Raw genomic sequence first — 13,984 nt, 5'->3', positions numbered from 1 at the left:
GGACATTTTCTTAGAACATCAGCTGTGTTATTATAAAAACACTTCCTAGACCCATTACACGTTAAGAGGGAGATTCCAGCCAGGGAACCACGACTGTATGCTGATTACTGAATGCTTTGCTACAGATGCTAACGCAGACCACAGGCCTTTGCCCAGGTATGAGGGTTGATGTCTTTCTGGGGGAACCTGAAAGGCAGAATTAGAGCTTAACATGCTGCGCTCAGATTATGACTTAGATAGGAAATAGTCCATTGATCCTAGTGACAATATGATAGCGTTATTCTTATGTTTCACTCTCCTTGTCACCATTTTAATACTGTCAAGTTGTGTTGTCCTGGTTATTGCAGCTCACGCTTTGCTATCTAAGATGCAGTTGCTTTATTAAACCAATCATTGAAACATATACTGCTTTTGTTTGTCATTGTTATTTGAGGTAACAGCGAGCTGAGGGTACCAAGTGAATCGAGGTTACTAGCTCACGGCATCTCTCCAGAGCAGGCCTTGAACTGCTCTGCTTACCTACCCTGGGAAAGCAAGGTACTACAAACAGGGTACTTGGCTCCCAGGAAACGGAAAGTGTCAAATTACTTATGAAGGAGTCACACACTTCACAACTAATACCTAGATTTCTTACATAGAAAATAGGTGGGACAAACCTTCAGTAAAAAGCATCAAACTCAGAGAGTTAAGGATGGCTGGTCGAGTAAACAGACAGGTCGAGAGTGCTGACAGATGATCATTCAGAGTATCCACTGCAACAACTTGCTGAACTAATGAAATAAATGAACTTCACAAAGCTTGACCTTTAAGTAGTTATTTTAAGCACCACATCATGCAACAAATTTCTGCTAGCACCTTACACAGAAGGATTTTTCAGAATGGCTTTTGGCTGCTAGGATGACATCAACTAACCCGGTCGCCAAATCAAAAGCATTTGAATGCTGTATTCAATCTCGACACATGGAGGGGCAGGCTTTAGAGGCATGGCTGCAGGACCCTGCCCTGTTGATAAAACAGGTTCCTCCCAAAGTGGTATCCTGGTCCAAGAACGAATGCTTAGGTGCTCTGGGTAACACACCCTCCTAGCCCAGTCGGAAGTAGATAGAATAACATGGCCTGTTTTGAAGATAATATACGTGGCCAAGAGACCAAGTCTCCGAGTAATCATCACCAAAATGCAGGACTGACCCCGAAATATGACTATTATATCCTGAATCACTCAGGCTCACTGCAGAAAGGGGGAAAGGGACTGAAAGCTTTTTTGCCAAACATGTAACATACCACATGAATGAAAGTCTTTGCATGCAGCTCAAGGAGGAAATGTGGCTTGTTGATGGTGAAAACAACTGCATCAGGAGTCCAGTTGTCATCTGGCAGTGGTCCAAAACTGACTGAGACTAGTATGCATTTAGTAACCACAGGTATTTATGTTCATTCCCAAACTCTGAAGTTGGGCAGCAACCGTCGACATAACTGAGGAGCAAAGGTAAGGTGTAAAAGGGTGACAAAGCAAGTTGAAATGGTCTTTAGCTTACCTTGCACCCAGGTTTATGCCTGTCGGATTGCAGGATGGACATAAGGAAATATATGCCCCGCATTTTGAAGGGCACCTTTGTAAGGAAATGCCTCCTTGGCATGGTTACCCCCTGACTTTTTGCCTTTGCTGATGCTAAGTTTTGATTTGAAAGTGTGCTGAGGCCTGCTAACCAGGCCCCAGCACCAGTGTTCTTTCCCTAACCTGTACTTTTGTTTCCACAATTGGCACACCCTGGCATCCAGGTAAGTCCCTTGTAACTGGTACCCCTGGTACCAAGGGCCTTGATGCCAGGGAAGGTCTCTAAGGGATGCAGCATGTCTTATGCCACCCTGGGGACCCCTCACTCGGCACAGACACACCTCTTGCCAGCTTGTGTGTGCTGGTGAGGACAAAACGAGTAAGTCGACATGGCACTCCCCTCAGGGTGCCATGCCAACCTCACACTGCCTATGCAGTATAGATAAGTCATCCCTCTAGCAGGCCTTACAGCCCTAAGGCAGGGTGCACTATACCATAGGTGAGGGCACCAGTGCATGAGCACTGTGCCCCTACAGTGTCTAAGCAAAACCTTAGACATTGTAAGTGCAGGCTAGCCATAAGAGTATATGGTCTGGGAGTCTGTCATGCACGAACTCCACAGCACCATAATGGCTACACTGAAAACTGGGAAGTTTGGTATCAAACTTCTCAGCACAATAAATGCACACTGATGCCAGTGTACATTTTATTGTAACATACACCCCAGAGGGCACCTTAGAGGTGCCCCCTGAAACCTTAACCAACTACCCGTGTAGGCTGACTGGTTTTAGCAGCCTGCCACAATCGAGACATGTTGCTGGACACCTGGGGAGAGTGCCTTTGTCACTCTGTGGCTAGTAACAAAGCCTGTACTGGGTGGAGATGCTTATCACCTCCCCCTTGCAGGAACTGTAACACCTGGCGGTGAGCCTCAAAGGCTCACCCCCTTTGTTACAGCACCCCAGGGCATTCCAGCTAGTGGAGTTAACCGCCCCCTCCGGTCACGGCCCCACTTTTGGCGGCAAGGCCGGAGGAGATAATGAGAAAAATAAGGAGGAGTCACTGGCCAGTCAGGACAGCCCCTAAGGCAACCTGACTTTTAGAAATCCTCCATCTTGCAGATAGAGGATTCCCCCAATAGGGATAGGAATGTGACCCCCTCCCCTTGGGAGGAGGCACAAAGAGGGTGTAGCCACCCTCAGGGCTAGTAGCCATTGGCTACTGCCCTCCCAGACCTAAACACACCCCTAAATTATGTATTTAGGGGCTCCCCAGAACCTAGGAACTCAGATTCCTGCAACCTAAGAAGAAGAGGACTGCTAAGCTGAAAAACCCTGCAGAGAAGACGGAGACACCAACTGCTTTGGCCCCAGCTCTACCGGACTGTCTCCCCCCTTCTAAAGACACTGCTCCAGCGACGCTTTCCCCAGGGACCAGCGACCTTTGAATCCTCAGAGGACTACCCTGCTCTAGAAGGACCAAGAACTCCCGAGGACAGCAGCTCTGTTCACCCAAGACTGCAACTCTGTTACAAAGGAGCAACTTTAAAACAACTTGCGTTTCCCGCCGGAACCGTGAGACTTGCTACTCTGCACCCGATGCCCTCGGCTCGACTTGTGGAGAACAAACACTTCAGGGAGGACTCCCCGGCGACTGCGAGACCGTGAGTAGCCAGAGTTGCCCCCCCTGGGCCCCCACAGCGACGCCTGCAGAGGGAATCCCGAGGCTCCCCCTGACCGCCTGTTCCTCAGATCCAGACGCCTGGAAAAGACTCTGCACCCGCAGCCCCCTGGACTTGAAGGATCCGAACTCCAGTGCAGGAGTGACCCCCAGAAGCCCTCTCCCTTGCCCAGGTGGTGGCTACCCCGAGGAGCCCCCCCCCCCCCCCTTTCCTGCCTGCATCACTGAAGAGACCCCTTGGTCTCCCATTGATTTCTATTGGAAACCCAACGCATGTTTGCACACTGCTCCCGGCCGCCCCCGTGCTGCTGAGGGTGTACTTTCGGTGCTAACTTGTGTCCCCCCCGGTGCAATACAAAACACCCCTGGTCTGCCCTCCGAAGACGCAGGTACTTATCTGCTGGCAGACTGGAACCGGGGCACCCCCTTCTCCATTGAAGCCTATGCGTTTTGGGCACCACTTTGACCTCTGCATCTGACCGGCCCTGAGCTGCTGGTGTGGTAACTTTGGGGTTGCTCTGAACCCCCAACGGTGGGGTACCTTGGACCCAAACTTGAACCCCGTAGGTGGTTTACTTACCTGCAAAAACTAACTAACTCTTACTCCCCCCAGGAACTGTTGAAAATTGCACTGTGTCTAGTTTTAAAATAGCTATATGTGATTTATTTGAAAACTGTGTATGCTATTTTGATTATTCAAAGTTCCTAAAGTACCTACCTGCAATACCTTTCATTTGAAGTATTACATGTAAATCTTGAACCTGTGGTTCTTAAAATAAACTAAGAAAATATATTTTTCTATACAAAAACCTATTGGCCTGGAATTGTCTGAGTGTGTGTTCCTCATTTATTGCCTGTGTATGTACAACAAATGCTTAACACTACTCCTTTGATAAGCCTACTGCTCGACCACACTACCACAAAAATAGAGCATTAGTATTATCTCTTTTGCCACTATCTTACCTCTAAGGGGAACCCTTAGACTCTGTGCATACTATTCCTTACTTTGAAATAGTACATACAGAGCCAACTTCCTACAACCTTCCAGTATCTAGGCCCTAGAGGATATCAGCCATTGTAAGCATTTAAAATGTAGCCTTCCTGTGAGAGTGGCAGTGGCAAAGGGTAAAGGTCCGGAATAATCCTCAGACCCTGTCCTCCTTCAGAACAAGGAAGTGGCCCGCATAGTACCCTTCCGTTTCTCTCCGAGTGTGGTACCAGTTTTGTACCCTTGGAAAGTAAATACTGACCTTTTGCATCAGAATTGCAGAGTGCTACTCTAAAATCCACTCTGGCTTTAGAGGAAGATGCGGTGAAGGGGCAATGAAAAGATTGACATAGCCTTTTTGGAAAATCTATAAGACAAATCTGAGTGACATGACAGATTTCCACCCAGTGAAGGAAATGTTGTTTCCTGTCTCCTACTGGCCTGGCTTAAGCCATCAAGGGCTTAGTAGCCGTTTGAGAATTGTAAGACTGCAGTCCCTAGTGTTCTGTATGATTCTTCTGAGGTCTACAACCATAGGCTAGAAACGACTGGGCAGGCTACTGAATAACTGGTTAGAGGGCTGGCACTGCTTGTAAGCAAACATGTTAGCGTAAGCCCTGACGTTCCTGTAACAGTGGGGAAAATGCTCAAGTGTCAATCTCAAGGATCTAGAAGTGCCATGACTGCTTTGACTAGTTCTAGTGCTCAATCAACATTTGTCCAAAAGACCCGGCTCATGCCTCCCTGTCGAATAAGAAAAACACGTTGATTTATTTAAGGGCCAGGCTGGCTTATGAAAACATTTTCCTGCAATCAGCAATTGTTTTGGATTCCCTGTGTGGTGGATTGGTTATAACAAATTAGGACTGACCTCACTTGTTGAGCCCTGTACAATCAGGCTCTTCAGTGTGGGCTAGCTGACTGGTTGAAATGAGTATGATGATTTGGACTATGTCGCCATAAAGACATTTGTAAGAACTTTTTTTTTAAATTGCAGTAATGACTGATTAAGAGAACTCTAGGTTTGAGAATCTCAATCAGAATGTTCAATTTCACCTCTCTGGTTGCAGCTGCCCCGACAAACACCACTATAAACATGGCACTTTCCTTTCCTAGTGGTCCATGTGGGGATTCAATATGTGACTCGAGATGTGCCTAGCTTACAGACATTTTGCAGGTCCAAATATAATGCATTATGAGTGTAATGAAGCGGGAGACAACTATCCACTTACTGATCATCAGCACTGTCTTAAGGAGCCATATTAGCCTTCTGTACTATCAAATTCAGAGCTAAAAAGAGAATGGAGTATCTGCTATTAGAGGTGTTAGAGGAGACTCGGATTAGAGTCAGACTATACAAATGTTTGTGCTTTAGTAATTACGTAGCAAGTTGGTTTACATCCGGCGGACTTCTGCACCAGGTCTGCTACCAAAACCAGGGGGAGACAGTTTTGGTGCAAAAAGATCCAGCGTGGACCTTCTGATGTAGAAGTCTGAACCAAAGTCGGAATGGGGTCAATAGTGGGTCCCTAGGGGGCAGACTACATCAGGCTAGGCACGCTGGCAGAATCCTGAGACCCATTTGGATGCAGAATGACCTTCTTAAAAGCCTATTGCTGCTGTACATTTGCCAACTGCTCGGGAAACTATGGGCATGCCGGGACCAACCGCACAATCGGTTGGTATTCTGGGGAATTCAAAGGGGTGCAAATTTTATCTTGAAATCCTTGCACCTTCATGATGGAGTAAATTAGCAAGATGAAGGTCAAGTCAAGCTGTGTCTGCTCATGCTTAGATTTACTTCTAGCATGAAACAGATCACTTGCGGGAACTACCTGATGGCCAGACCCAAGACTAGGCATGGGACTGAGTGTTAGCAGAACTCAACCCCAAACCCTTTTGGGTTCAGCAATGTCAAGTTTAACATTCCTGTTTCTTGCATGAGGGCACACTTGTAGCACCAATTGGAGTAGAGCCCAGAGCCTAAGCACTAGAGATCGACCACATGTAGGCCCATGACCGACATCTGTTTCCTGCAGTCTCAGAATGTTTTTCAACCTGTTGTTGCCCTAGCACACTGACTGAGATTTTCCAAATTGTCTTAAGACTGAAAGTTGGGAGGCAGGTTCTGCATCAGTGTCGGAAGGCACTGAAAGAAACAAACTGACATCAGTGAATAGGGGGTGGCACTTACATGATCCTGCAGTCCTCGTGGTGTCGCAGCAGAGCCACACAACGCCACCTAGCAGTGCCCAGGACACTGCTAAGAAATCTCCAGGTTCAATCTGGTGCCTGAAGTTAATACAGAGGTAACCAATCTGCAGTTAGAAATATGCAGCAGTTTTCAAAATTCTGTGTTAAAACGTTCGCAATCTCCTATTTTGTTACAGGCAAGGTGGCCTGTTTGGCTACAGGGTAGACAAGGAAGGATTCCGAAAAGAGCAAAGCCTTGTCATGATCATAATCATTCTACCCTTTTGAATGATTAATTACTTTAGAATACCGACACGAACAGCATTTAGAAAAAAGATGCAGATAGAGGAATACCTAAGTACATCATTAAAAATGTCACTTACAACTAGTAGCGGTAAATCCTAATTGGGAATTTCTGGGTCCACACCTACTCCCCAGTTCGACTCCCTTCCCTGGGATCTACAATAATCTTCTTTTGCATTTAAATTTTTGTAGATGTGAAGTTACCACCAGGTAGCAATCACACAAACTAGTGATAACAAAAAGTTATGCACTTTCCAAATTGACCTGTTTGAGACACATTCAGAAAGCTAGAGAAAAAAACTATTAGACCAATTAAAAGCAGTATATTCAGAGCCTGAAACAATGTAAAAACCCAAATGTTGAACATGATCAGCTGGGTCAGCGTAGGGTGCACCAGAAATAAAAACACTAACTGTATCTGCCAATAAAGCCCAATATCTTTCAAAGGAGACAACGAATACTTGTATTAAACATTGCCGTCAGAGGCAGTAAACGGTTGGTGAATTACTTAGAAGAGCAAACTTTAAAAAAAATACATAACAATGAACGCACAATTCCAGGAGATTGCTGAAAACTCACCAAAGAGCTGGGAAGGATTAGCATTGGTGGCCTTTTCGTAATTAGTAAGTCCTTCGTAAATCACCTTCCCCACCGCTGCATACAAGCACTCTAGCTCCTCGTACTTTGAGGCTACACTTGAGCTACCTGCAAAAGAACATCCACTGTTCAGTCCCATGATACAAAAGGAACACCTAGACAATTACTTGGCACCAATTAGATGGAATCCCTACTACCCAAGGACTGAAGTGACAGTGTGGATCTGAAATGAAATAAAACAGATTTAAGGTGAAAAGTATAGTACATACCTACTGAAGCTACACTTCAGGGGGAAATAACAAAAACGTTAAAATAAATTCCTGAAAAACAGCAGATCTTCATAAAACAAAAACTTTAAATGTATGACAACATTGTCCAAATTAGATACATTGTTCGTCCTCTACCTTTAGGAAGCTTGCAATAAGTGAATTCACATGAAACTCCGAGCTTTATATTGCAACTTACCGGTACCACATTTAACACTCCACTGAGGTAGGATTTGAACCACAAACCTAAACCTTTAGTGCTGCGCAGCAATAAAGCTTTTAAGCCACTACACCAGCCATTTATCTGTATTTCATGTGCCAGTATTGCCTTAAAGAAGAGTCACTTATAAACAAAAGCTAGCTTTTGTTATTATGACATTTTGCAAAAATGTATATATTTTTAGTAAACTACAAATCAGGCATTTAGAGAACAAGCATTGGCAAAGCCAATAGGTTTCGCCTATGCGAGAGCTATTGACTTTTCCATTGTCTTTCAGCCATGTTGTACAGCAGCACTTTATGCCATGCCACTAAAAGTTAGTGACACGCATTAAGTGGCATAGGGGAGAGTAGCATAGAGTGGAGAAGCAAAGAGTGGAGTAGAGTGAAGTGGCATAGAGTGCAGTAGAGCAGTGTGGTGCAGAGTGCCACTGTGGGGAAAGGGGTGGTGCATAGTGGCATTGTGTAGAGTGGAGAGGCATAGCGTGGAGTGGTGCACAGTGGAGAGAAGTGGAGTGGCATAAAGTAGAGTGGGGTAAAGTGGAGTGGATTGTTGTCAGGTGCAGCTGCAAAATAAAATGTATATTTTTGTTTTCAAAAAGTGCATATTGTCATGATACTGCTAGTCAGCATGTTCTTTGTGCTCCTTCATAAAGGTCAGAATGTGACACTTAAAGTGAGGTTGGCCAATGGCTGATTAAGTGATTTGTCCAGAATCGCAGGATATTGAGCCAACGCAGATACTTGAACCTGCTTCCCTAGCTCCAAAGTCTGCAGCTCCGGTTTTTACACCACATCTTGGTAACTGGTAGGATTTGCAGCTTACACCCAGCTGGATTGTAACTACCTACAAACTATTTACCCAAAAGCCCTATTTGAGCAACTAAGTGCTCAAAAATGGTCATAAAATAAACAGTATAGACAAGACAATTTCCTAAGGACTTATTTCACAAAACATTACTATGTTTGAACCAAAACAAATTTCTTTGAGATAGCATTCTGAATTATTCAGACAGTGAATACCATTTGGTAAGGATGCAATGTTGGTGAATTAACTAGACTGTTTAGCTTCGGGTCAGTTGGACGCCTCATTGCCTGCTGATAGTCTGTGTGATCTAGTAGAAGCGACTCAATTTCTCGCCCAGGTATGGGGATTTGCTGCTGTGGCTGAAGGAAGACTGACTTCATGGGGCAGAGAACTGGCTCAGTCCTCAGAAATCAATGTTCAGGAAAGAGGTAATAAAAAGATACAGCCCCACCCCCTGGAATGTGGCAGAATTACAGCTGCCTGGCGTTAAGTTAGGTGTGGATCTGCCTTCAGTGCTCTGAGGAGGTTACACAAGATGGCCTAATCTGTCTTCGCTGGAGACCCTCGAACGTACTGCTTGATATACTAGCACTTTTAAATAATGAAAGCAACAATCAATACAACAGCAGTACTGTACAGAGGTGCAATCACAACAAGAACTCAATAGCCAATTATACATTCTCACAAGCATTGCTGGACAAAAACAGGAAATAAAATATAATTGCACGAGTGTTAAGTGAGAGAAGCAGACATGACGAGTTTGGGTTCTGCACTACTCACAGGAGACGCCTGGGCTCTGTGAATGTGGCAAATCTGATAAGAACTGTGGATAAGTAGCTTAGTGCAGGCAGGCTTGCAAAGGGAAGCTCTTATATTCCGATGCATAACTGATGGATTCCTTTTCAGGATCTTGCACTGGGCTCTGCGAGATGAAGACGATGTGGGGGATCTTGCCCGGATAAGCCGCTGATTGGAGCTAGCACCAATTACCTTAAAATATAATTGTAAAGGCCATAACCAAGCGATTACACCTCAGAATGTGACCTTCCAAAAGCAGCTCATTTACATGAACTTAACTTTTACACTCAAGATATCGTCCCTTCTGCTATTTCACATTTATTCTCGCTGCGCATCTGCACGCGCCACGTAAAAGTACATTTCGCCTCTGTCACTAACCACATGATGGTAGTGCTGGGCACAGTACACTTAAACCCAAATAGAGCTTACGTGGAAAAAAGCGCTATGACGCGGCCATCACTGGCGGGCTCAGAGTTGGATTTGTTTGGTGCTGCGGCGGCAGAGACGAAGGGGAGGAGGGAATGCATTTGGGGGAGCAACAGGATAATAGAGGGGGTTGGGGGGAAGTGCTATGAGTATCCAGCGCTGGCTGTATCACAGCACTTCTCTTTTTTGTTACTGAGGGAAGGTTGAATGATAGGCAATACGGAGGAAGGGTGTGCTGGGGGGCAAAACGGACAACAGAGGATGGCAGTGAGGGCCTGGTGTCAACAGGGACGACAGACTTTGGGATAGAAGAGGTGGGAGCAAGCACAAGAACAAATGGAGGTTTTTCGAGGGAGGGCCTTGGGCAGCAACAACACAGACATCAATGGAGGTAAGGGTGGAGTAGAGCAGCACAGGGGAAGGAGGAAAGGCAGGGGGTGGAGGTGGGGGGGGGAGGCAGGGTGGAGAAGTCTAAGAGGGAGCCTGCTGAGAAAGTTGCACTCTTGCAGAGTGCTTAAGCCCAAAGGAAAAAAGTAGCGCCTATAAACTGGGCAGTTGAAGGACACAAGTAATGCAGTGATGATCCAGGTGGACAGACAAAGAGGAATGGGGCATACCTCAGCTGACCTATAAGATGCAAGTAAACGAGACTGACAAAGGTACCAACCAATGGTAAGTAATGGGTGGACGCCAACCTCACTGATACAAAACAAAAGGTCTCAAAGAGACAGCGCACGCGCTGTCTATGCGAGACCTAAAAAGGGAGAAGAACGTTTGAGGAACCTAATAAGTGACTGCTTGCCAAATAGAGCAAGTATCAGAATCTAAACATTACAGAGCCTAAGTTCAGGTGGTCATGTCCCACAGATCTCTGAAAAGGGATTTTCACATTGAGTGATAAAGTCAGGACATCCAGATTTGCATTCTTGTACTAAAGAAACCTTGACAACTCACAATTAATTGTATGCTTACTATCTTATAAGCAGCTCCGCTTTCAACACAAACATGGCACAATGATTTGCCTTGCAACCCTACAGATTGCCTCTGGGAAATAACAGGTCAGAGGATATGAATCACAATGATATCAACAATATCACATCACCTGAAGGATATAAAGACACTAGAAAACGGAGTATGCAAAAAGGAAAGTCTATATCGAAATAGTTTCTTACCATAGGAGTAGTTTTGCAGCTTGAAGAATTTTCTGGATTCAGATGCTGTGCATTACTCCACCATTGTAGGAAGCTGACTCTGTATATACTATATCAAAATGAGATATAGTGTGCATAGAGTCCAGGGGTTCTCCAGGGGCTTAACAGAGGCTAAAGTAGATAATACTAATGCTGTCTTTTGTGGTAGCATGTCCGAGAAATTAGACTTATCAGACGGTAGTGCAGAGCACACACACAAACAGAACAAACATACACAATGACTTAACTCCAGAATAATGGTTTTTATAGCAAAAATCTTTTAATTGATTTTTAGAACCACAGGATTCAAGTTGTAGGTAAGTACTTCAATAGTTTCATATTTCACACATGTATCAATAGCACTTTGTTTGGAATCGAGAAGTTATACAATTTTTGAAATATTGTCAATTATCTGTTTGAAAAGTTGACAGTGCAATTTTCAGAAAGAGTTCCGGGGGGAAGAAAAGTTAGATCGATTTGCAGGTAAGTACACCACTTACAGTTTCAGTCTCCGGGGGTTAGGAAGTCCACAGGTCAGGGTTCAAGTTTACCCCAAACACCCACCACCAGCATCAGGGGGCCGGCCGGGTGCAGAGGTCAAAGTGTAGGCAAAATTATCATGGGTTCCTATGGAGACTGGGGGCACTCAGTATCAGATCTGCAGGCAGGTAAAATACCTGTGTCTTCGGAGGGCAGACTTGGGGGGTTTAGAGGAGCACGGGGGGCAGGAAGGGCACAAGTAGGCACCGAACATACACCCTCAGTGGCACTGGGGCAGCCGGGTGCAAACAAGATGAGGGGTCTCCAATGATTCTCTATGAGGGGATCCCACCTGAGGGTCACTCAGGGGGTGCAGGTGAGGTCCAGGAGGGCGTCTCGGGCAAACCACAGGCTGGACAGGGATGAGCGCTGCCATGTTGAACATCGCTGCACTGAAGGTCGGGTTCTGGCAGAGGTCGTTGGTCCCGCTGGATGCATCGCTGTTCTTGTGCAGGTTCTTTGAAGCAGGAGACAGGCCGGTAAGGCTGGGGCCAAATCAGTGGTCGGTCTTCTTCTCTGCTGGGGGTTTCAGCTATGTAGTCCTCCTTTTTGTCAGGTCACCAGGGATCTGGGTTTAGGGAGGCCCTTAAATTCTAGATTTATGGGCGTTTTAGGGGGTCAGAGGGCAGTAGCCAATGGCTACTGTCCCTGAGGGTGGCTACACCCTGTTTATGCCCACTCCCTTTGGGAGGGGGGACACAAACCTAATCCTATTGGTCCCTGTCCTCCAAACCAAGATGCAGGATTCTGCAGGGTGGAGGTCACCTCAGCTCTAGACACCTTAGGGGTCCCTGTTTTCCCTAATTTTCTCACCAGACTTGCAGCCAAAAGTGGTGCTCTGTTTGGGGGCGGGCAACTCCACTACCTGGAGTGCCCTGGGGCACTGTAATCCAAGGCTTGAGCCTTTGAGGCTCATCTCCAGGTGTTACAGTGCCTGTAGGGGGCGGTGTGAAGCACCTCCACCGAGGACAGGCTTTGTTTCTGACCACAAAGGCTCTCACCCTATGTGGTAAGAAACGTGTCTGAAAGTGGCAGGCTGGCACAGAGCTGTCAGCCCCGCACTAGCAGTTGGGCTAACATACAGGGGCCACCTCTAAGATGCCCTATGTGTGCATTTTTCAATAAATCTCACACTGGCATCAGTGATGGTTTATTGGGTTGAGAAGTTTGATATCAAACGTCCCAGTATTCATTGAAGCCATTATGGAGCGGTGGAGTTCGTAATGACAAACTCCCAGACCATATACTCAATATGGCTACACTGCACTTACAATGTCTAAGAATGGACTTGGCCACTGTAGGGGCATATTGCTCATGCAGCTATGCCCTTACCCTGTGGTATACTGCACCCTGCCTTTGGGCTGTAAGGCCTGCTAGTGGGGTGTCTTACCTATGCCACAGGCAGTGGTTTGTGGGCATGGCACCCTGAGAGGGGTGCCATGTCAACTTTGCCTTTTACTCCCCACCAGCACACACAAGCTGCCAAGGCAGTGTACATGTGCTTGGGGAGGGCTCCCCTAGGGTGGCTTAATACATGCTGCAGCCCTTGGGGACCTTCCCTGGCAACAGGGCCCTCAGTACCATGGGTACCTTTTACAAGGGACCTAACTGTGTGCCAGGGGTGTGCCAACTGTGGAAACAAAGGTACTGATTCTGGGAAAGAACACTGGTGCTGGGGCCTGGTTATCAGGATCCCAGCACACTTTCAATCAAAGTTGGCACCAACACTAGGCAAAAAGTAGGAGTGTAACCATGCAAACAGTGGCACTTTCCTAAAACCATCTACTGGGTCGGTGTGAAATTCACCTTTGTATTAGTAGTCCTTTCTCTCTCTGTTTTGTTGGGTGTTGACTGTTCCAACTGCTGTTGGGAAGTCTTCCCTCTTTCTGGCTGTGGCAACGATTATAGAGTCTGCTAATACAGTTTCTCGAATATATGGAGTGTTTGTATTTCCATTCAGCCCTCTGTTACTGACCTGAATGTTGCAGGTTCCTTAGAGGCCTCCCTTCCATGGTCCAGTATAGCTGGTATCATGGGTAGGTAAAAACTACTACTTCGAGAATGTAACAATAGCTCTAAAAGGAAACATGATTGTGATTTTTTCTTCTTACAGTTGCACACCTTACTTATCTGCATCTTTTTTAATTAACTGAGTGTACATTACGATGTCATCAGGAGGCGAAGGCCTACACAGAAAAGTATCTATCCCCTCCTCTGGGTAATCAGTTCTGAGGTCCTGCCATTGCATCTCAAGGTATTCCGACCCCTCTGTCTCATGGAACATATTATGGGAATCTAGGTTGGCTTCTATGAAGATCTCTTGTTCCTCCTCTTCCTGTGGTTCAGGTGTTGTCAGGGATTCCATTTCCTCTGGGTCCTTGTCAATTTGTGTCTGTTCCATCAAAGTTTACGAGGGAATTC

General features: G+C 46.0%; 1 protein-coding gene across 3 annotated transcripts in view; it reads right to left on the bottom strand.

Moving 5' to 3' along the window:
* TRRAP (transformation/transcription domain associated protein) overlaps window positions 1–13,984 on the bottom strand; it is a 1,102,174-nt gene that overhangs the window by 314,570 nt on the left and 773,620 nt on the right. For all 3 annotated transcript variants that reach the window (XM_069209830.1, XM_069209829.1, XM_069209828.1), the window contains one exon: window positions 7,299–7,424. In XM_069209830.1, the coding sequence (XP_069065931.1) occupies window positions 7,299–7,424 (126 nt within the window). The remainder of the gene's footprint in view (window positions 1–7,298; window positions 7,425–13,984) is intronic.

This window comes from Pleurodeles waltl, chromosome 10 (assembly GCF_031143425.1).
Source record: "Pleurodeles waltl isolate 20211129_DDA chromosome 10, aPleWal1.hap1.20221129, whole genome shotgun sequence".
Classification (NCBI taxonomy): domain Eukaryota; kingdom Metazoa; phylum Chordata; class Amphibia; order Caudata; family Salamandridae; genus Pleurodeles; species Pleurodeles waltl.
The sequence above is the reverse complement of the archived record's forward strand: the minus strand, read 5'-3'. Positions and strand labels throughout refer to the sequence as shown.